At 36.4% G+C, this 23,132-nt stretch overlaps 1 protein-coding gene across 1 annotated transcript in view; it reads right to left on the bottom strand.

The window, feature by feature from the left end:
* TTN (titin) overlaps nucleotides 1-23,132 on the bottom strand; it is a 272,606-nt gene that overhangs the window by 93,279 nt on the left and 156,195 nt on the right. Inside the window, exons 169-193 of the mRNA XM_036253264.1 lie at nucleotides 20,557-20,637; nucleotides 19,564-19,638; nucleotides 18,865-18,957; nucleotides 18,339-18,401; nucleotides 17,931-18,020; nucleotides 16,107-16,154; nucleotides 15,177-15,578; nucleotides 14,738-15,016; nucleotides 14,217-14,492; nucleotides 13,934-14,073; nucleotides 13,503-13,629; nucleotides 13,147-13,410; nucleotides 12,614-12,880; nucleotides 12,216-12,479; nucleotides 11,988-12,127; nucleotides 11,683-11,809; nucleotides 11,281-11,547; nucleotides 10,900-11,166; nucleotides 9,573-9,839; nucleotides 9,342-9,481; nucleotides 8,770-8,896; nucleotides 7,329-7,471; nucleotides 3,523-3,646; nucleotides 2,706-2,972; nucleotides 889-986 (exon numbers count right to left, since the gene is read on the bottom strand). Of these exons, the coding sequence (XP_036109157.1) occupies nucleotides 889-986; nucleotides 2,706-2,972; nucleotides 3,523-3,646; nucleotides 7,329-7,471; nucleotides 8,770-8,896; nucleotides 9,342-9,481; nucleotides 9,573-9,839; nucleotides 10,900-11,166; nucleotides 11,281-11,547; nucleotides 11,683-11,809; nucleotides 11,988-12,127; nucleotides 12,216-12,479; nucleotides 12,614-12,880; nucleotides 13,147-13,410; nucleotides 13,503-13,629; nucleotides 13,934-14,073; nucleotides 14,217-14,492; nucleotides 14,738-15,016; nucleotides 15,177-15,578; nucleotides 16,107-16,154; nucleotides 17,931-18,020; nucleotides 18,339-18,401; nucleotides 18,865-18,957; nucleotides 19,564-19,638; nucleotides 20,557-20,637 (4,436 nt within the window). The remainder of the gene's footprint in view (nucleotides 1-888; nucleotides 987-2,705; nucleotides 2,973-3,522; nucleotides 3,647-7,328; nucleotides 7,472-8,769; nucleotides 8,897-9,341; nucleotides 9,482-9,572; nucleotides 9,840-10,899; nucleotides 11,167-11,280; nucleotides 11,548-11,682; nucleotides 11,810-11,987; nucleotides 12,128-12,215; nucleotides 12,480-12,613; nucleotides 12,881-13,146; nucleotides 13,411-13,502; nucleotides 13,630-13,933; nucleotides 14,074-14,216; nucleotides 14,493-14,737; nucleotides 15,017-15,176; nucleotides 15,579-16,106; nucleotides 16,155-17,930; nucleotides 18,021-18,338; nucleotides 18,402-18,864; nucleotides 18,958-19,563; nucleotides 19,639-20,556; nucleotides 20,638-23,132) is intronic.

Here is a 23,132-nt window from a genome sequence, read left to right as displayed (position 1 = left end):
AGAGGAAATACAATTCTTAGTTTTTCTAAAAGCAACAAACAGGCTTTATAGTACGAAGATCCGAAGTGGTAGATACAAGTATACCTAAAACCTCCAGAAGTATGTCAGCTATAATCATAAAATAAATTTTTATAAAAGCAAGAACAAACTTCTTCAATTATTGTTTTTTTTCTTTCTTTTCATCCTCACTGGAGGACATTTTTGCATAGAACGAGAGGGAGAGAGAGAAAGAAACATCGATGTGAGAGAGACACATCGACTGGTTGCCACCCACATGACCCCTAGTGGAGCTGGGGACAAACTGCAACCAAGGTACGTGCCCTTAGTGGGAACTGAACCCGGGTCTCTCTGGACCGTGGGCTGATGCTCTAACTGCTGATCCAAACCAGCCAGGGCTTCTTCAATTATTGTTAAGTGAGCTGCTGTGATACTGTTATGTTATTAAAAATAATGGGATCATGTAGGTTTAGGGCCATAGAGGGCTTTAGACATCATGTAGACCAACCTGTTTGTCTTCTGAGTGTGTAAACTGAGATTCAAATGGTAACTGATGGCAAACAGGAGCGCTCAGTTGAGACATGTAATTGCTGATAATTGATTGTTTTTAACCCAAGAAAACAGCAATTTTATATGGTTCATACTAATAATATCTAAATCTCCTGATTGTGAGTCCAGTGTTTTTCAAGCAATAGTGAATAAATAATACTAAAAAGAGAACAATTAAATCAAGTATGTATTTCATACTAAAGTAATGATCTTTAAGCTAAAAGTAAAATTATTATTAGAGACAGGTGAAATTAACTTTTTTAAAAAGTTCTGTTTTGGCTAAACCAAAAGTAAACATAAAGTTATCTGACAACACAAGAGAGCAACTATACAATCACAGACCTTTGCATTTTCCCGGGAAATTTCACACTCAAACCGAGCCATTTCTTTTTCTTTAACTTGAAGATCGGTAAGTGGTCTCAAGAATTCCACATGGGGAGCTGTAAGAGAAGATCATCAGAATTAAAAAAGTTTTCTACAAATTTACTCTGACATACTGTGGTTCATATTAAGAAAAAGTGAGTGTTTTGCACCATAATAAGTTATCAACTGATTTCGAAATCACTTGGAGCTGCCATTCAGGTATGATACTTTGATTTTTACATATCTGTAGTTTTCATAAAATAATGTAGCATATTATGGTCCAATTATGCCTATTATCTATCTATCTATCTATCTATCTATCTATCTATCTATCTATTTATCTATCTATCATTTCTTTATGATCAGCTCAGTTCTTCTGAATGATAGCTGGAAGAAAAATCCCCACTGATAACTTTCCATAGTTGAAAGTTGATATTATCAATGGAAACACCAGTAGCAAAAAAAATGACATCTTATTTAATGCATTAAGCATCATCTTTGAGAAATCAGCAGACTTCAGTAACTGCAGCTTGAAGCACACTATGGCCAGCCTTGTCTGTGGCGGAAAGGCATAACTCTGCAGTTGAAATCACATACACTCAGCTGTTTAAAAAAAAAAAAATCAGCCTCCAAGATTTCACATATCTGTCAGCCATAAAATCTGTTAGAGTGACAAAGCAATGTGTTTTGTATGGGACGGTAATTTTTTCCCAACATCTCTTGTTTCGTGTTTCTCCAGAATTAAGCCAGCAGATGCACAGGAATGAAGAGCTGGCCCCTTGCCCTTCCTGCCTTCAGGGCTCCTTGCGAGTCCTTCCCAAGATGACTTTTCTTGATCAGTGAGATTCTGGGACATAAATACTGGCTAATAGGCTTAAAGATCGTGGAGGCTCAGTGTTGCTGAGCCTTCGTGGAGTGGAGACAAATGCATGACAAAAAGAAGAAGGAGACCCAAGAAGCTACTCTGGCGGAGGCCAAAGTGGAGCGATCACACCGTGGAGAGAATGCAGCAGTACGGGATGCACGGAAGCACAATCAAAGCCACTACTTTGTAGCTGTTGACGGAAGGGAAGCAACTAAATCAAACAGCAAATATGGCACAAAAATACGCGCTGAAAATGTTATTGCTGGACAAATGAATAAAACGAGCCAGCGTGTGGCATTTTGTAAAAAAGATGTTATATTTTTCACCAGAGAAAGAAGTACTGCTAAAAAAACAAACAAACATTGGAGCTCTCTTCATTCACAGCACTCAAAGAATCCAGGCTTCTCTGCGTCGTCTTATCCATTCGCATTCTCACAGAAAGCATTATGTGAATGGGCTTTATCATATTACAGCAGACCTCTAGCATGCTCCTATTCAAACTAAAATTTCATGCTTATTTTCTAGTTGTTTCCACACCCGAGGATTCATTTGCCTTCCAAGCGGAAATTGCTTTCATTTTTTCTTTTTAGAATCATAGCTCCCTTCTTGTCTTTTTCATTCAATTTGTCCTCTGTGTGAGGCTATTCCTACAGTAGGCTTACCCCATGCAGACAGAGATATCCACTGACTACTCAGTGAGAAGCATAGTGGAAAGTGAGCAATCTGTTCTTTATCAGACCAGATGTATCAGAAGAACTTCCTTTAAGCCCATAAAGGATCAGGTTATGTCAATATCAATATCATAAGGTGCCAAGAAATGTAGTTAGGCCAAGAAGGGCATGCAAAAAGTTGTGGGTTTTTTTGTTTTGTTTTGTTTTGTTTGTTATCAAAGAGTCGCACATGAAAAGTCCTGTGTAAGAAGAATACTTACGCACGACGTTCAGGTTACAGGAAGTCTTAAAATCCTTAGCGTCGCAAGTGTATGTTTTAATATCCTCTGGGGTACAGCCATGTATAATAAGTTTTCTGACCCTGCCATCAGCAACAATTTCGTACTTCTTGTTTTTGAGAATTTCTGTACCATTTTTGAACCATTTCACCTTAGCATTTTCTCTGGATACTTCACACTCCAATACTGCAGTGGCCTCCTCTTCGACCGTCTGGTCCTCAAGAGGCTTAGTGAACTCCACGGGGGGTTCTGAAAGAATCACACTCATTAGCCAAGGCACGCCTCCTTCGTTCTGGAGGGGCTTCAGGACCTCCTCCACTGTCTCTTGTATCTGCAGGGCTTTTTCTATTGTTAAGTTTCCTTTGTGAGACTGGATTCCTCATGAATGCTTTCCTCTAATAATGACAGTTCATCACTATTTGTACATACAGAGGAAATGCACTTTTAAAAAATAGAAAACATCAAGGAAATAACAGCCAACTCTCGGTTAATAAAGTGATAGATATCTAGTCTGATAATAATTCTTCCTCCAGCTGTTCATTGAATGCAATAAAAACAGTGGGGACCAGAAGAGGATTTCTATGCTGGTCAATTATGACTTAACAACAACAACAACAACAACAACAAAAGTCTGTGAACTATTGTGTTAGGCCAAAAGGTAAAAATAGACTTTTGAACATTTGGTGAATTATAATGATCTATGCTACTCAACATATAAAGATTAAAGATAATTGAAAGTTGGCACTATTTATGAACCTTTGCATTATACATGTTTTTAAAAAATAAGTCTTATAATTACCTTTGACAAAGAGGTTGGCTTGAGTTTTGAAATCTTTTGCTGTTAACTGGACTTCTCCAGCATCTTCTAACTTTACATCCCTCAGAGTAAGTGTATGAACTCTTCCTTCTGAACGTGTGACCACCTAATGTTTTGGGGAAAAAAAATTCAGTTTAAGAATATTTGAAACAACAATCTAATATATAGGTACTTTTACTTCATTTAGGTAAACAGTTTGAAATAGTGCTTTTTCCAAGTTGTTTTTATAATCGTATATAGAGCACCTATGTATTTGAAAATGATTTTAATTAATAGGCTGGAATATTTAAGAAAATTTTAGGTTTCTATAAGTACTCTTATTTATTAATAGCTGGCTTTTTATGTGGAAATGCCTAGGCAAATTCTGTTTATACTTGTGTGTGTGTGTGTGTATTATATATGTATTATATTTGCCTCCATTCTGCCATTGGGTTTATATATAAAGGAAGAACATAGAAACACTGCATTATGAAATGAAGGAAAAAACTGATAGCATATGGTAAACTAAATGTAAACCTATGATCTAAATGCAAGGTGTCTGTCATGCAATAAGCTGGAATTTTCCTTCCCTTTCATTTCAGCAATTAAAATTATTTTGCAAAACAATTAAACCTATGATTAAAATAATTTGTACAGTTTCTTAATTTTTGTTAAGAAATGCAAATGAAGATGTTGACTTTCCTTCCCTTCCATGTACTTGCATCTCAGGATTGGGAAAATCCAGTATCAGACAGGGCTACAGTTGTTCACATAGCAGTGAACAAATGGATAAAGCAACATTAGAAACGGTTAAATCAGGAGACCACTGTAACAATAGAATCTCAAGAAAAATGCTGCCATTTGATTTTAATATTTGAATAATAAATTCTTGTTGTAAATGCAACTTTGGTTGATTGGAAGTGGTAGTCCGTAGGAATACGAACTGTCAAAAAGGATACATCACCTTTATATAGACTCTCGCTAGGTCCCGTAATTGTAGTTTGCACAGTTGAAAATAAGGCTAGAGTACAGGGCCATCTGACAGTAACAATAAGACAATTGGAGGTTCTTCTAGTTCTGTCATCCAAAATCCCATAAGATGCTGTGTGCTGATTTTGCACTACTTAAGACTTCATTTAGAGTTCAGAATAATTTAAAAGTTTTTTCCAATGGAACCACTTATTATGGCAGTGTAGAAGAAAGAGACATGAATAAAATTTCAAATAAAGCTTTTTCCTTAAGAGCTGAGCATGGTTATTAATATAACTACCTTAATAACTGAGAAAGACCAAAAACAGAGAGGAGGTAGTCAAGGCACACAATTACTTATTCAAGGACATGGTGCTTAAAAGGGAAAAACATGTTTTTGTAATGATATTTTAATATAAGTTTTGAAAATAAAACTTAGACTGTAATTTAGGACTGTTTAAAAAAGATATCTCAGGTTTCAATCCACCCACAGATATGTCTTATTTATTAACTCCCTCTTTTATCCAAATTCCACTGCAACTACTCTAGAAAATTCTGTTACCAGGAACTTGGCTCAGAACACAGTGGTTCTCAATTACTTGCTCTTATACATTGTACCTTGATTATGTTTCTTAAAAAAAAAACACACAACTAACTGATACTTTATAAAAATAAATCAATAAAATGAATGCTGAAGATTTGGTGGTAGGTTAATGTTAGATATTATCCTTTTAAAGTATCCTTTTAATTTATAACGGAAGCATGTTGCTATAATACACAGGCACTGCGACTGTGACCAAGCTATTCAAGTTTAAATATAAAATGTGATAAGGCCATTTAGTCCTTTCTTGAATTGATGGCCAAAAAATCCCCCAAAACAAACAAAAAAACATAAAACCACAACTCATTTATAAATTTTTCTTTCGATTTCTTATTCCAATAACATGTTTTTGTTTGTTGAGTGTAGTTTTGGGAAGCTAACCATTTTGCAGAATGCAGATGAAAGGCCTGAATTAAACTGATAGTAGTAAGTTTGTTCTGAAAGGCAATTTAAACAAAACCTGGAAAATGTAATAAAATTACTTTATTACTTCATAGTTTATCTTTCTTTTTAAAGAGACATTTAAGTAATATAAGAGCAAGTTTATAAAAGGCTGAAGTATTTTGAGTGGCTTAGTAAAGGATTAAAATTCCTGTGCTAAGAGAGACACAAAGAGGCCCTATAGGATTATAGTAAGATGATCCTTTGTAACCCAAGAAAAACCTTTAGTGACAATAAGACATATATATATTTTTCTGAGTAAAAGAAATGTGAATAAGATTTTTATGAGTTTATATTTTTAATTAAAATAACACAGTTTTTACATTAAAACTAATGACACTGACCATTGAATAAAAAGTTCTGTTTTAACAAAATATATTTAGTAGCAAAGGAATAATATCATTTGTCCTTAAGCAGTGTTCAAATCATACATTTACAGATCTAGAAAGAATCTTGGAAAGTCAACCAACTCTCTGCCTTTAGATGTAAAAGCAATTAAACCACATTTAATAGAACAAACATATCATTTTAAGAAAGCAAACTCAAAGGTAGAGATGCCTCCATCACCCAGTTCAATATTCGAAGATCTGATTGTAAGAAAGATTTCATCTTACACAACTTAATTCTCATGCTGAAATTTGAACATTTGGCTGCTTTTTCTATCCTCAGTAAAAAAGGAGACTAATTGATTGTTGTCTGCATAGTAGGGAGATGACTGTTACTGAATTACACTTTAATCACTTGGATACAATAGGAGCTTTTTGTTTTAGAACAGTTCAGAGACTTTAGCTTTCCAATAATCCAACCAACTCTGTGGCTCCTTGTTAAACAGAATTCCTTGTTAATCAGATTCCTTTAAGTCTTAAAAGTTTGATTTGTATTAAAGCCTTGATGGCACATTTGATATTATTCCTAAAATAGTGACAAAAATTGCCACAAAATAATGAACTGTCTTGTGCTTTATTGTCATGAACATTTTCCATACACTTTATTTCAAGAATTCAAAATTAATGGTGAATTATCAAGGTAATTTAAACACGCACTTTGTTTTGGGGGGAAAATACATAACTCCCTTGAGATAAATTGTATTTTAGGCCTATCTGAAAAACCATCTTGGTGTTTACTTACGGGTAAAAACTTAGGCATAGAAAAGCTAACACTGGGAAATGGTTATTTTCTAAAACTTCTTAAAGTATATTTATTCATACATGTGGATAGCCACAGAGCCCTTCTTGTCAGTACCATTAGTTGTGCTTTAAATAGTCTGCTTGCATTCCAGAATTTGCACAGCTTAAAGCACTTGAGGGTTAAAAATAGCTTTGGAGAAATGCTTAAAGAGCAAATCTGCCCAGAAGTTATCTCAACTACTTGATCAACTGCCTGAAATGGAATTTCAATCCTCCCCTACATGCAGAACACTAGATAGCATGGGGAGAACTGGTCGTAAAACTTGCAGTGCACTGAAGGAGAAAGTCTCTTTGATCTCTGCTCCTTCCTATCATTGATAAGTAATGAGTGTTTGCCCTTTCTTCAAAAGACCTTAAAAATGGACTGTACTTTAATTTTTTATTTCCATTTCAATGAAAATATCATCAGGTTCAACCTAACAAAAATGTGAAGAATCTGCTTTACAGTTTCAGCAGAAATCGGCCCGTGTGGGCTGGAATAGGAGAGAGAAAGGGAAAGGGAGAGGGAGGGACATAAGAAAGAGCAAAGAACAAGGAACATACAAGTGAAGGTGGAAGAACCTGTCTGGAAAAGTGAGAGCGAGACAAGGCAACCACACTCCTCTCTTTACCTTGTCGCTGGGCTCTAGCTTCTTCCCCTTGAGATACCACTCCACTGGGATGTCCTCGTAAGAGAGCTCGCAGTCGAAGGTGGCCGTTTCCCCTGCAGTCACTGTGACGTCCTTCAGGGGCCTCAGAAGACCAATTACTCGTGCTTTTGGAGAGGAGGGAAACAGCTTGGGATTACTCATCTTGTAATTCCAAGAGAACAAGTACAACCTCCGTTATTAATCTTCGTGGTTGCTTTCTTCAAGAAGGAAAGAGCCCCAGGACCGGCCACGGTTTTAGCTCCCATGTGAGCGTGGCCCCGTGGTGCTGGGAAGGGACGAGCTGGTGGCCGGAGAGTGGGTATCTCTCTGGGACCCTGCGTTCTGCTGTGCAAGGTCAGCGAGAAGTCCGTGTTGCATCTGTCTCTCTGCCAGGCATCAAGTTCCTCTGGCTACAGAAGGTATGTGACTTCCAAAATAACTAAGACTCTGATTGGGAGAGGACATGGGCCCCTCAATCACATAGCCTGTCCATGTCCATCAAACACTTTGCACCTTCTAAAAATGTTGGCCAAATCCTCTCCTCTCCTCTCTTCTTGAATCTGAAACACCCACACAGCCAAGTTTTTCTTTATAGTGTTACAGTGGTATAGGCATTTGAAGGATGTGGTCTTTAAGGGTTAAGTTTCTGAGTTAGATTCTGTTTTTTCTTTTTTTTAAAATTCTCACTTAAGGATATTTTCTCCATTGATTTTTAGAGAGTGCAAGGGAGGGAGTCGGTGGGGGAGAGAGAGAAAAACATTGATGTGAGGGACACATCAATTGGTTGCCTCCCACAGGTGTCCCAACCAAGGCCAGGGATTGAACCTGCAACCCAGGTACATGCCCTTGACTAGGAATAGAACCTGCGATCCTTCGGTCTGAGGGCTGATGCTCTAACCACTGAGAAACACTGGCTAGGGCATGTATTACATTCTTATTGTAGGTATATCTACTTTGAATGAAAGCATTAAAAAAATAAGAAAATCTGCCCCGGCTGGTGTGGCTTAATGGTTAGAGCGCCGACCTATGGACCAGAGAGGCCTGGGTTCGGTTCCCACTAAGGACACATACTTCCATTGCGGTTTGTCCCCAACCCCAACCGGGATCGTGTGGGTGGCAACCACTAGATGTGTCTCTCTCACATCGATGTTTCTCCCTCTCTCTCTCTTCCTCCTTCTCTCCATCCCACTCTATCTCAAGATAAATGCAAAAAAAAAAAAGATCTGATTTGCTTAATTTTCTTTTGTTCGAATGGCAAGTTCGATGGCACGTGTGTTTTAGGATGCCAAAGAAGTGAATACAAGAAAGCCTGTTTCTGTAGTTTAATACTTTTTTCTAATTAATTAAATAATTCCACTTGATTTCACTCTCATTTTCTGCAAGAGTGCACACTGAATTTTCAGCAGAAACACATGATGCTTACGCTTTACTCGGAGGTGGGCGCTCGATTTAGCGTTGGCAGCTTGGAAATCCACCGCACCAGCCTGGTCCAGGCGGCAATTGTGCAAAATAAGGAAGTGCACCTTGCCTTCTTCCTTGATCTCACAATCCTGTACCAGAAAAAAAAAAAAAAAAGGAAAGAAAGCTTTCATAGGAAATACTTTTCTTCGGGATTTTGTCCTGAGGATATCGGATCTTAATTAAAGGCCTGCTACCAATAACGGGTGAAGAGACTTTATATACTTTGAGGTCTCCTTTTGTGAAATAGAGCTTACAGATAACATCATGAAAGAACGTCTATTTTAGCTCTATCATTCCGAACCAAATGGCAGCATCCACAATGCCTCCACCCTTATACCCACTGTGCTGGGATACAAATAATGCACGTGTGCCTGTCCGAGCCCATTCATGGACCCGAATGTCTCTCTGGCTTAAGGTCTGATGGAGAACACGATATCACATTTGAAATGCCTTGCATGCACTCTGACTTTTTGCCTGTCCTTTTCTGTTTCATGCAGCTCCTCTAGGTGTTGACAAGTTCCGAAATAGCCTTACAGGTGTTTGGAGCAGTGCCTCTCCCTTGAGTTTCCAGTTGGCGTGGATGTCATCTTCAGAGATTTCAGTTTCAAAGCGGGCTGTCTCCGTCTCCATCACCTCCACACTGTGCAGGGGACGCAGCACTTTTATTTCCCGATCTAGAAAAGTGAAGGGTCAGCATGTGTCATTAGCCTCCGGCAGAAATAACCCCGACAGTTCCAAGAGTGGAACTCATGGAAATTTCCTCACCTTCAATGTCAAGCTTTCCTGAGGTCTTATCTGTCCCACAGTCACAGGTGTACTGTCCGATATCTGACTTCAAGGCTTTCTTCAGGATTAGCATGCGCTTCTTGCCGTCTGCCTTAATGATGGCGTTTTTAGATGGCTTTATTTCCTCTCCATCCTTAAACCACTTCACCGGTGCATCTGCCTTGCTGATTTCACACTGCAGAATCACTTCATCTTTCTCTACAGCGGTGTAATCTTGAAGCTTTCCTGTAAAGTATGGATCTCCCTCTGCAGGTAGAACATACGTGAAAAAAAATTAATTAAACACCAAGGGAAATGATAATCTCTTGAAAGTTTAAGAGGTAGCTCAGAGTTCTGTGCATATGTTAAAATTGTACCAAATGCTCACTTATTATGTTCAAAAGTTCACCAAATGTTAGAAAGGGAAAAAGTATATGAGATGTATTCAGATCTAATCATCTGTATTTTATTAACAGTAGTTTGAAAGACACTATGAAATTTACCTTCAAATAGAATTATGTGTTCCTTTATTATTTGGCTAAATTTTTAAAAGCAAATCTACTATGTCTAGTTTACCTTTATGCATTCAGATTCACATTATTAGTTTTTCTTAATATCAATGAATAGTTTGCCTTTAATTGTTTCTATATATGTTGGACTTCATATGTAATCTACTTGATATTAAGGAGCTAAAAACCAATGAGATTTATTAATATAAGTTTTATGTTTTCTCTCTCATTAGAAACTTGAAAAAACATTTTATGAAATGATTTTGATAGAGTGAGGTGATAGGAAGCATACACAGTTCTCTTTTAAACATGACAAGGCTCAATAGTTAATTGAGAATTTTAATTCTGATTTTAACTGGCTATTTTATAGGCCTGAATCTACTACTTTAAATCCTCATATTTTTAGAATATATACATACATATTTTAAATCCTTATCTGAGGATTTTCTTTTTTTTCAGAGTGAAAGGGAGAAAGAGAGAGAGAGAAACATTGATGTGAGAGAGACACATTGATTGGTTGCCTCCCGCATGACCCCAACCAAGGCCGGGGACCAAACCATAACCGAGGCATGTGCCCTTGACCAGAACTGAACCCTCGACTCCTTGGTCCTTGGGCCGACATTCTAACTGCTAAGCCAAACCGGCCAGGGCTAGAAAAGATATTTTCAAAATAAGCCTGATAACATACATGAGAGTTTCTTGAGGCCAAGGGCTGACTCCAAGCAATATAACACTTGGAAGACTTTTAAATAATAAGAGCTCCACAGATTCCCACTGAATTTAATGCAGTAATATTGAATTGAAAACGACACACTTACCAAGCACTGTGAGTTTAGCTTCTGAACTGATTCCCATGGCTTCTACTTTAATCTGAGAGGTATCATCAAGAGAGAGGTTTGTGAACGTGATTGAATGCGTTTTCCCCTCATCGTGCATTGAGACCCACTTGCTGGTATGCAGGCGCTGGTCATTCTTAAACCACTTCACTCGGATGTTGTCGTGGGACAGCTCCACAGTGAACACTGCGCTTTCTCTCTCTTTGGCTGTCACATCTGTGAGTGGAGTGAGGAATTTGAGCCGGATTCCTATCAAGAAAAAAAGAAAAACACCAGGCTCATTAATTCCAGTCTTTTAGGGAGGAAATGTAAAATTAAAAGTGAAAAGAATCTAAAGACGGTCTTACTGATACAAATATGTACCTTCAATGATCAGTTTGGCACTGGTGTGCTTGTCTTCAGCTTCGAACATGTACTTTGCTTCATCTTCAAAAGCAGCGGATTTGATCACCAGTGAGTGCTTGGTACCATCCTTGATGAGCTCCATTCTGTCATCACCAGTGATTTCCTGGGTTCCTTTCAGCCAGCGGAAGGTTTTGGGCTCCCTGGACACTTCACACTCAAACTTAGCCTCGTCTTTCTCAAAGACTTTAACATCACTGAGGGGTGTGATGAAGATCAGCGGCAGTTCTGGAAAAGGAGGATGGTGATGAAGCCACAATATGCTTCCACTCCTGGCCCCTGGTCAACTCAGGATCTCATAGGAAGTCTTGCCAAACAAACTAACAAACAACAAACAAATGGGGGCTGACAGGCAGGGCATACCTTTTACTTTCAGCTTGGCTGCAGATTTAGCATTGGCAGCCTGGAAGGACACCTCGCCTGTCATATCCAGCTGGCAGTTATAAAGGACCAGAATATGCTTCTTCCCATCTTCGATGATTTCACAGTCCTGTTTGGAGTGAGGGTTACAAGGAAAGAAAACGGAAAACATCATTTTCGTAACTGGCCATTCCTACAAATCACTGAGAGGTTGCATCCCAGAAGTGTATCTTTTTTCACTCCAAAAAACCAAGCAAGCCCCCACCCCCCCCCCCCCCGCCCCGTGTGTGCAGATAATCTTCACTTACAGCGGATGCAGTTAAAGGTTCTCCTTTTAACTTCCACTCTCCATGGACATCTGGTTCAGAAAGTTCAATTTCAAAGCGAGCCGTTTCACCGACAAACAACTCTACTCCATACAGAGGCTTTTCCACTTTGATTAGTCGAGCTGAAATCAGACCAAGTTGTGTTAGCTTGACTGCAGAAATAAACGGAAGGTTCCGAGAGGGTACATTTAAAAGTCTTCAGCAACTCACCCTCCACAGTAACATTTGCTTTTGTCTGGTCTGTGCCACAGTCACACACATAATCGCCTTTATCGCTAAATTCCGCCTTTTTGATTTTTAAGATGCGGCGCAGGCCATCTGACTTGATGGAGTGTTTGGGTGAAGGCACAATCTCTTCGCCGTCTTTGAACCATTTCACGGGCACATCTTTGCTCACTTCACACTTCAGAACAATCTCATCCTTTTCGACTCCGGTCTTGTCATGTAATTTCACAGTGAAGTAGGGATCGGCCTCTGTAAAAGCCATGCAGCAGATAATGAGAAGAATGTGCAAATGCAAGTTCACTGAAGAGCTGCCAAGTATTTACCTACGAGCCACTCTCACCAGCTAAAACACAGGCTATGTATTTACAGTTGGTCACATTTACCTAAGACCTTTAGGTGGGCGGTGGACTTCAGGTCCTTAACTTGAGCTCGTATCTGGGATATATCATCCAATGTCACTTCTCTCATCTCCAATTTGTGAGTCTTGCCCTCGGAGGAGATGAGTACTGTCCTGCTTGTGTGGAGTTTGGCATCGTTTTTGAACCAGACCACGTGCATTTTTTCATGAGAAAGTTCACAGACGAAGGTTGCCGTTTCACCTTCCTTCACTGTTTGATCTTCAAGAGGTGATATGAATTTCAGCCTCACACCTGCAAAGCAAGCATGGCGAACAGGCTCAGAACCAAACAACTCACCTTCAGAAATGTTCCACTCTAATCTGCCCGGGTGAAAAGGATTTCAGGTGGCATTTATTCATCTTTTTAAATGGAGCTACCCTTTGTTTAAAAATAATTCAGGGGGTTGTTTTGGCGGCAATGTGAAGTAATAGCCATTAGAACTTGGTGTTCTCGCTTTAAAGTCCTATATTTGTGTACCTAAATATAGGGTGTTATAGTCAGACCTCATCAACTCTTACCTGTCACAAATAATTGTGCTGAGGTCTTCTTGCCCTCCACCTCAGCAGTATAGACTCCTTCGTCATCAAACTGAGAATCGTTGATAACAAGAATGTGTTTCTTTCCATCGACAATGATGTCAAACTTGTCGGATGACTTGATTATATCAGGTCCTTTAGACCATATGACATTTGCCTCTCGAGTGAGGACACATTCAAATCGAGCCTGTCGCTTTTCTGGAACAGTGACATCCTTCAGGGGCACAGCAAAGTCAAGTTCGATTTCTGAGAACCAAACAATAAGAATAAGGTTTTTCAGAATGCTGAGGGACATGAAATGAAGTTGAGCCCACTCCTTGAGTTATAAAAGCCCATACCTTTTACTGTCAGAATGGCAGTGGTAACAGCATTAAATGCCTGGTACAGGACTTCACCAGCTTGGTCCAGCTTGACTTTGTGCAAAGTTAAGAAGCGTTTCCCACCTTCTGCTTTGATTTCACAAGTCTGAAAAACAATAGTTTTAGTTAGATTTTAAATGGGATACATTCTCTAGAGGAGAAATGTTTCAGATAAAGATTTCTATAGAGTTTAAAAAATTACTACTAATCAAAGTAACTAAAAACGTCATAAATTTATAAAAAAATGTTTGAGTGGTCTACAAAGAATACATCAAATTTCTTTTCTTCTTTGAGACTTAAGAAGCCTGAAGTTAGTAACTATCATTATTGAACCAAATCTGAGTGGCAAACCTGCATTTAGAAAGTAGTTGTTTTATATGACTAACATCTTAGAACAGGAAAGTACTCACGGGTGAGGGCCTTAGAAGTTCTCCCTTCAGCTTCCATTGTCCAGGAACGTCTTCCTCTGAGATTTCTGCGTCAAAGCTTGCACTTTCTTTCTCATAAATGGTAACGTCTTCGATTGGTTTAAGCAATTCAACCTCACGCTCTGTATTGGTCAGGGATGAGATACCATAATGTATTAAACGGTCTAACCATGCTTTGCTTTCATGTCTGTCGGGGTGTGTTATTTTGCCTTATGCACACATACCACTTATCTTTAAGAATAAAAGGTGTAAGATTTTTTTATACCTCCAAGTGTCAGCTTCGCGGGGTATCTTTTCCCTTCAATTTCCACTGCATATTCATCAATATCTTCTGGCACAGCATTCTTAATTTTGAGGTGTACATAATTTCCCTCTTTCACTATCTCAGTCTTGTCAGTGGGTTCCCAGGGGATTTCATCATATCCTTTGAACCACTTAATGTTTGGAGTATCCCTTGCTATATGGCAGGTGAAAACAGCTGTCCCCTTGGGTTTTACATGCTGATCTCGTATGGGTTTCACCAGCCAGTCTCTAATTATTTCTGTATGAAAAGGAGACAGAATAATAATGCTTTAAACAAGTAATATAAGTAACTTCCTTAGTCAATGTCAGAAATAGAAAAAAATTCTCAAAACTGGACATGATCAATCTGCTATGAGCTATTGATGTCCCCCTCTTAGATAAGGTATAATACAGCTAATATTCTGATACTAGAAAACAAAATGCTCTCTTCCATTTTCTTAGTATAACAATAAGCAGAACAAAATTTCCCAGCCAAGTACTGACCTACTACTTTTACACAGGATGAACATTCCAGGTTGTTAGCATTTTCCACAGTAACTGTGTATGTCCCAGCATCAAAGTCATCTGCATCGTTGATGGTTAGGGCCCGCATCAAGCCAATGACACCCGGCACAATTTTGCCAGGTTTCTCGACCACAATCTTCCCATCCTTCCTCCAGACCACATCGCGCTCTTTGTTTAACTCACAGCTCAAGTACAATGGCTGTCCTTTGACCACTGTGACTTCCTCTTCAAGTGTTTTTACAAAACGCACAGGAAGTTCTGTGAAGAGTTTCAGCAAAGACGTTTAAATACATACACTATCTCCAATGAAATAAAACTTAGAAATAAGAGGTTTTGCCTGAAATTACAATAAAAGTTGCTACTGAGGTTTAATGTATTAAACTTGAATGTGAACCATATTTAGAAGACGGGAAATTACCTTCTACAACCAGTTTAGCTGTGGAGGTCTTTTCTTTATTTCCCAGACGTAAAACGCAGGTGTATTCACCAGCATCAGAAAGTTGAACATCAATGATATGCAGCTTTCTGTCTTTACCATCTGCGATGAATCTGTGCTTTGGGCTCTCCCGAATACTGCTACCATCTTTCATCCAGGTTGTAATTGCAGTGGAGGGGGACACTAAACATTCAAAAATTGCAGAAGAGCCAACTGACTCTGCCTCGGTCAAGACGATGTCTTTGATTTCTTTCACAAACTTGAGCGGCACAGCCTTTAGCTGGTAGGTGAATGGGGCTTCATCAGGAGGCTTCTCCCCACCACTTCCTGGTCTTAACTTTTTCCTTTCAGCTTCTACCGGTGAAGGAGTCTTTTTGGCTACACCTAGTTCAAAATAAAATTTAAAGTTGATTTGACATTTCAAAAGGGTCAGAAAGTGCACATTTAGCTACCTGCTGGATAAAACCAGTGATAGGGCAACTAGAAGACAAGAAGAGAAAATTATAGCTGGGTAATTGAAAAGTTAATTATCCTGCCTTCCAGACAGAAATATGAGATGGCCTAAGGAATCTATGAATGTAAATGCTCTTTCTTTTCTCAGATTTTAAACCCAAATGTAAAATGTCCAGATTAAGGTCTATTTTATCTGTCATGTATAAATATCACGTATATGAAGAATAAAGCTAAGAATGTATAGGGTTCATTATGCTAAAATATAGTTGGTTTTATATATGGTACCCACTTGAAAAATATTAGAGTTGTATTGCTTAAAATATCAGCAGCCACGCCAGCTTTAGGAGAATCAATTAGAAATGGCAAAGACTGTTATAAATTTTGAAAATTTCTACCCCTTGAATGTGAAGTTTCCCAGACTGAAAGGTTGCAGTTCAGATACAGGGAAGTGAATCTTACCTTTGATGGGACCTTTCGGCTTGGCAGCCTCCTCTTTAGGTTTAGCTTCTGAAATAAAAAAAAAAAAAAAGAAAGAAAACTCAGCATTTAAACAATTTTCAGACTTATTTCATACTTAGTAAACCATGCAGGGTGAATCATGCTCTTTATTATAAATATTAAAGCATAAAGAGAAATTGATTTTATTTATATGACTTGTATGGAGAATAGACATTCCTAAGTCATATTCTGAAAATAATGTGACTAAGCTAAACTGTCAACATAGTTAGGATTGAGAAATTATTTTCAGCAAGTGCCGTTACTCTTTTCCCATTTTGGAAAGGCTTCCTCTTGCCTTGTGAGGGAGAGCTGTACTCTTACTTAGCTACATGTAGTATTTACATGTTTACTTATGTGTTGATTACGTGAACCAAGGATATGTTTCTGCAACAACGAATCAGTATAGGACAAAGGGAAATGACCCAGAAGCTACCTAAAGCCTTTATTTTTAAAATTGGGCAGACACATCCAGGCAAAACTAAGGAAAAGAAAAGGGTCTATGTGATATATATGGATTCCTTTGAAGATTTCCCTTAATTAGGCCATGAACTAAGACAGAAGCAAGAAAGCTCCTACATTTAGAGTTTAATTCAATTATTACTGCAGGGGCTGTAGAAACTACAGAACCAGTTTTCTAGCGTCAGCCCCCAGGAATACAAGAAAAGCTTTATTTTTATACATAACTAATTGGCTCAATGCCAGTTACCGTTCTTTTTTCTGAACTAATAAAAGGTATCACATTAAAATTATACAAGTTTAAAAATAAGAATAATGCCCAAATCATAACTATCAGTGACAAACTATATTGACATGAATATTAAAATTATACTATAGCCAAAGAATATTATATATTGCCTCATGTCATTAAACACAATAATAACCCAAATATTTCTATAGGGCTTACTATGTTCCAGGCAGCGTGCTAAGTGTTTTATATACATATATTTTTAATGCTCTCAGTAATCCGACAGGGCAGATGTAATTATTATTTTGATTTTACATACGAAGAAATGAAATTTTAAAGAGAGTAAGTAACTAGCCAAAGATAAAATAATTAGGATGTGTATTTATCAATGATCAAAACACGTCAAATCATTTTTGGTTTTAAGATTATCACCTAAGTAATGATCTACTGATAGCACTTTAAGTTTGTACCTGAGATAATTATACCACTTAGTACATTTAAGAAGGTTATTATTGATCTGAATTCTTATATAGATTTAATGACTGAACTATGAATTATTTTTTATTGTGGTAAATATATCTGCCATAAAATTAACCTTTTTAACCATTTTTAAGTGTGCAGTTCAGTTGCATTAAGTACATTCACAATGTTATGTAACCATAAGCACTGTTCCAGAACATTTTCATTGTCCCAATATGCAGTGTTGTTTTTTTTTTTTAAGAGAGAAATTATTCCTACGGGGCACATGGGAAATCCTAAGCTCCATGGGGTTTCTGTGTGCATGTCCTTAGAGAGTGTCTGTCTGTCTCCTTAGTTTTCGTCAGCCTTGAACATATTCATTACTTATCTCAAAAGCATGTAAGGAAATGGTGCATCGCAAAAATGTACATTCCACTCAAAACACAATATGCACCCACTAGGTGAGTGATTAGGTGGGGAAAGGATATCAGAAGAAGAAAATTTAATCAAGAATTTATAAACCCCCACAGTTAAATGATTCCCAGTTTCAACATAATGAGGGCTTACATTTCATTCAAGTATGAATACTTTCATTAAGCCATTGAAACAAATGATCGACAAGAAAACTAAAGCATAAATACCTGCTTTCTTTCCAACTACTGGCACCGTCACCGGGGCAGCGATGGGGGTGGGAGCAGGCTCCACGGGAGGTGGTTTGACTGTTTTCACTTCTACAGAGAGATGTCCATCGTATTAATGTACACGTTTGTCACTTCCTAAAACCTACTTTGGTGGCTTATTTGTCTCTTCTGATGTAACTTTAAAATCTCTAAGTAACTGGTTCTTCAGAGAATATATTCTAACTATACTATAATCTACATATAACAATATATTCTATACATTCTAACATCTGTTATAGTAAATGAAATATAAGAATATATTGTGACACTAGAAAGCGTTTGCTGCATACTGACTTGTTCTTACAGCCACACTTCATCTGTGGAAAGCATGAAGGAATATGGTGTGACATTGAGGATAAGCTTGCTCACCTGGCTCAGGCTTTGGTTTGGGTTCAGGTCCAGGGAGAGGTATTGCTGGCTTTATTTCAGGCACTAAAATAATCCATAATAATAAGCAGGTTATCACAGTATTTTTGAAGTTTTTCACAAAGTCAAACCAAAATTAGGCAGACATGTCTTGGAAGATATTAGAATTTCTACACAAAGTTACCAAATCAATATTTGATCTATAAAATATTTGGAAAATATAATAAGGCAATTTTATTGGTTTTAATGTTTTTATTCTCCTCTCTGCCCAGAAATGTATTTTTCCTAGTGTTTAAAATTTAGTAATTTATTTAACAAATGGGTGATCATTAGTCAATTACACACAAGGGTGAAATGGTAAAGACAATTAAGCTGACCGGATTAAGGTCATGTTGTTCAAATCTTTTTTTTTATTTTCATGTTATACATGTGTATGTGTGTTCAAATATAAATGTCAGGTTAATGATATATTAAATGATGCATATTTGCATTTTTAGAAACAACTGAAAAACTGCCAGTAAGTTTGTACCTTTTGCTGGTTCAGGAATTTTCTTTTCCACTTTCGTAGCAGCAGCTGGAGGTGCTTCAACCTCTTCAACAGCTTTTGGAGGTAGTTCTGGTATTTTAAGATAATAAGGTTATTTTCTAGTGTTATTTTAATATTTTAATACTTAGAAGTCAACTGATATGAAATAATTAGATCAAACTGTTTTTCAAAAGTTCAGTTGATGGCTTTTTAAAGAAATCTATATTCTATCAATTCATTTCTATTTCTCTTCTTGACTTTGCCTTAATTTTTCTTTCCCTTATTCCATCACTTCTCCCCCAGTCCCATTAGCTCTCGTTTTCCAGATCACTTTCATAATAGTTACCAATAAATAACTTTTTGATAATAGGCTAGTGATAAAAAAAAGCAACCCACTTATCAACCCCCCAAATTTATGAAACATTTGCTGACACCCTCCCATGAAGTTATTCCCACCCTGATCATTTCTACTGAAAACATGAGTGGCAAAGTGATCATAGTAAATAATGAAGTGCAGGGAAACATGAATGAATTTGAGAATTACTATAAAAATATTTCAACAGAAAGCAAACAATGGAAAACACAGGTGAAATATGAAGCTATGTTTATAGTTAACTCCACTTAGGATTTACAAGATAAACCTTTTGTTAAATATCCATTTTGTTAAAAGATAATTTCGCAAATTGTTACTGAGATTCCTACCTGTAGGTTTTTTAACTTTCTCCACTTTTTTAGGTTCTACTTTAGGTTCTTCTTCTTCAGATTTCTTTCTCAGAACTTAAAAGAAAAAAAGGTTTATATGTAAACCAAGGCAAACAAATGTAGATGTTGCATAAACTTGACAAACGCAAATAATGTACAAAGCAAGTGAGGCGAAAATCATGCATCCTTACTTAGTGCACTGGGAAATTATCATTTACACTAAAAATGTTTTTTAAGTCAAAGATTAATTTAGAATAGCACTCAGAATTACTTTATATGTTACTAACAATCTACTCAGAGACAAGCCTGTGGCAGTAATGACCCCCAAAACACAAAGTGAATAATTTGAATAAAAACAAATTCTAACCATAGTTTATGTTGTAATTTAATGAAAAGTATTTAAAGAAGTATAAAGTTTACTGAAATGGAGATAGCTAAGGAAATGTAGCCTAGAGAAGAGTTATACTATGTTAAGAGAAAGTTAGAAATTGATTCTTCTTTAGAATATCTTGCTTCTAATTCTTTAGTATCTTATTAATATAAAATACTAGAAAGAAATGTTCAGTTTTTTAAAAAATGTTTCTTTGTTTTTATTTTTGTTAGTTGTAGTGATCCTCTGTCATACTTTGAATACTGAATTTAGGCTTAAATAGGTTGGTGTAATTTAGAATATTTAATAAGCTTAGTATATTTTACTATATAATTTGATAATGAAAATGACAGCTATGGTCATTGTTATTAGTCTAGAATGTTATTAATTTACTTGTGTCTTTAAATTTCAAAATACTTTGAACACTCACAAAATTTCTGTCTTCTTGTAAAAATGATATAAAAATTATAACCTTAATTTTTAATGATACTACAAAATTTTTAATAAATTTTGATAAATAGGGAATCCAATGAAAAGAAAACCAAGGGACAGAAACATTTTGTAAGATTTCAAGTCTATTTTTTGTGTACTTAAGGCTAATACAACGGTTGAAAATACTATACCGCTTTTGAGAACAACTTCTTCCTTTGCTTGAGGTTTAGGTTCGGGAAGTATTTTGCGAACTTTCTTTTCAACTCCAGGCACTTAAAAGAATATGATTTCAAATTTTGAAGTGAATTCATACAAAAACTACATTTCAACAATAAAATGACTCTGTCAAAACTTGACAACTACATACAGTGTATAAGCAATACTTTTTGTCTCATGTAAATACCACTTAAAAGCAAATAATACACTTCAAGTTATTTCCTCTGCAAACATCTATAGAACCTTGTGATGAAATTCAATTGCATTAACTACAGACAAGTATGTTCTAATTAACTGAGTGTATAGAAGATGTTCTTTATGAACTTTATAAGTCTTCCATCAAATACAGGGTTTTCGACAGCACCTCTGCCTCAATGTCGATTGCCCAAATTCTCACTGCTATCTCTGTGACCACGAATTATTTTAAAATGATATTGGTAGGTGTTAGTGTCATTACTCAGTTTTCTCCACCTAAGAGAGAAGAAAGCCAAGGGACCTGGCTTATGACCTTGGTGACGGGAAAGACCCATTATCTCATTTTCTTGACAGAGGGGAAGTATCTCTTCTTAATGTCTCCTTTTTGAAATAATACTAACTTAAAATTATGAACCTATAGAATTTGAAAGCTGGTGTTGAGGCTTATTTTTAATAAGAAAATGTTCTTGAATTTAGACAAAAAGGGACCCAAGGAATTCTAAATTAATTCCCTCTTGTATCGTTAGTGAATATCAGGCATGGTGTATGCCGTTGATATGTAGAGCAGCCTCCTGTTACTACTATAGCCCTTATGGATTTGAATAAAAAAAAAGAGAGAGAGAAACACTTGGTGATCATTGAACCATTTTCCCTCTCTACTGATGTCTATTAAAACTTAATTTAAAACATTATTTATTTGTATCATGTAACATATTTGTCGACTCATATGCAGTCTGAATCTTAGATATTTCTACAAAATTTCCCATTTGGTGCTTTAAACAAGACATTTGCAATTCATTAAATAGTTTCGTTTTAATGTGATAAAGATAACTTTGTCTAATACTTCAAAATTTAAACATACAAAGACAAATATGTAACTATTTTATTTTAAATATTTTTTCTGTCAAGTATTTTAAGTAGAATTTCACATTTATTTTTTTATCCATTATAAATTGTGCTGACCTTCAATATTAATTTAGAGTTACCAATACTCTTAATGTATAACTATTTTCATTGATCAAACTTGGAGAAACCATCATGCATCTAATTAATATAAGTTGGTATGGCGTAATATCCTTTACTTACACAATGGGCATAATGACACTATATCAGTACATTTGTTTATCCATGTTATTTTATTTTTAAGATCTTACTGACATTTGAGACTCAAGTACAGAACACACCATCATTGCTATTATTTTTAAAGTCATTATATGTTATTTCATGTTATTCTAATGTTTATGAGTGACTTTGTAATAATCCTTTACTACCTAGTATTCATTGTAGCATTATTTTGTAATCTTCATTTTATTTTATTTATATTGTTAAAATATGCAAACGTTTATTAGTGAAAAATCTCATAAGAAAGACTATTGTGACCAAATTGTTTCAAAAGAAAATTCTACTAAATTTACAAAATCAGGACTTACTGCCATATAGATAGTTACAAGACAGAGAAAAATGAAAGAAAACTTTCTGTTTTTGTGAAATTACTATGTTTCTTTTTTAATTGAATTTATTGGGATGACACTGTCAATAAAATATTATAGGTTTCAGGTATTATAATTTTATAATACATTATCTGCATATTGTATTGTGTGTTCACCACCCCAAATAAAGTCTCCTTCTATCACCATTCATCCCCCTGTGCCATCTTCTACCTCCCCCCACTATCATCTTCATTCTCTAAGTCAGGAAACGCATATTCGGATTGGTGATTTTCCAAAACTCCAGAGTGTTTCAAGAGCAGATTCAATTTCTGGGTCTGGATGTGCTGATTACTTTAACACAACATTGCTCCCCACTATACTTACCAGAAAAATTAAAAATTTTATTTCAAATAGACTTTCCAGATTTTTATGATTCATTTACTTTTATTTAGGTTTTAAGTTTAGATAGGGAAAAACACGTTCAAAGGGGAATTTTGAAAACTAGCGTGCACTTTTACAATTTTTCTAAAATGTGAGATCTGTACACCTGAAAAATGTCTTGGAGTCACAAAGAAGAAAGTGACAGGACGGCCATGAGAAAATCCCTATGAATCATCTTAACACCCAGAAGGAAGACAAGACTTATTTTCAGTGCTTATAACACTGGCTAAAATATTGTTGTTCTGGTGAAATTCCAAAACTTTCCATTACTAGTTCTCAGTACTTTAACCTAAGATGGATCCTGATATTAATTCCAGGTAACCAGCAAAATTTTACAGGTAATTGCAAGAAGACGTATGTAGATGAAACAAAGACAAGCAATATCTATCCATATAATGTATGAAACTGATGAGAGACAAAGGAAGCAACACTCATGAGCCAGGACCACAAAAGGTACAAAAATAGAAGAAATGAAAGCAACTACT

The sequence above is a fragment of the Molossus molossus genome, unplaced genomic scaffold (genome assembly GCF_014108415.1).
Source record: "Molossus molossus isolate mMolMol1 unplaced genomic scaffold, mMolMol1.p scaffold_m16_p_11, whole genome shotgun sequence".
In the NCBI taxonomy this organism is placed as follows: Eukaryota; Metazoa; Chordata; class Mammalia; order Chiroptera; family Molossidae; genus Molossus; species Molossus molossus.
Note: the sequence above shows the minus strand (reverse complement) of the source record. Positions and strands in the feature narration are given on the sequence as shown.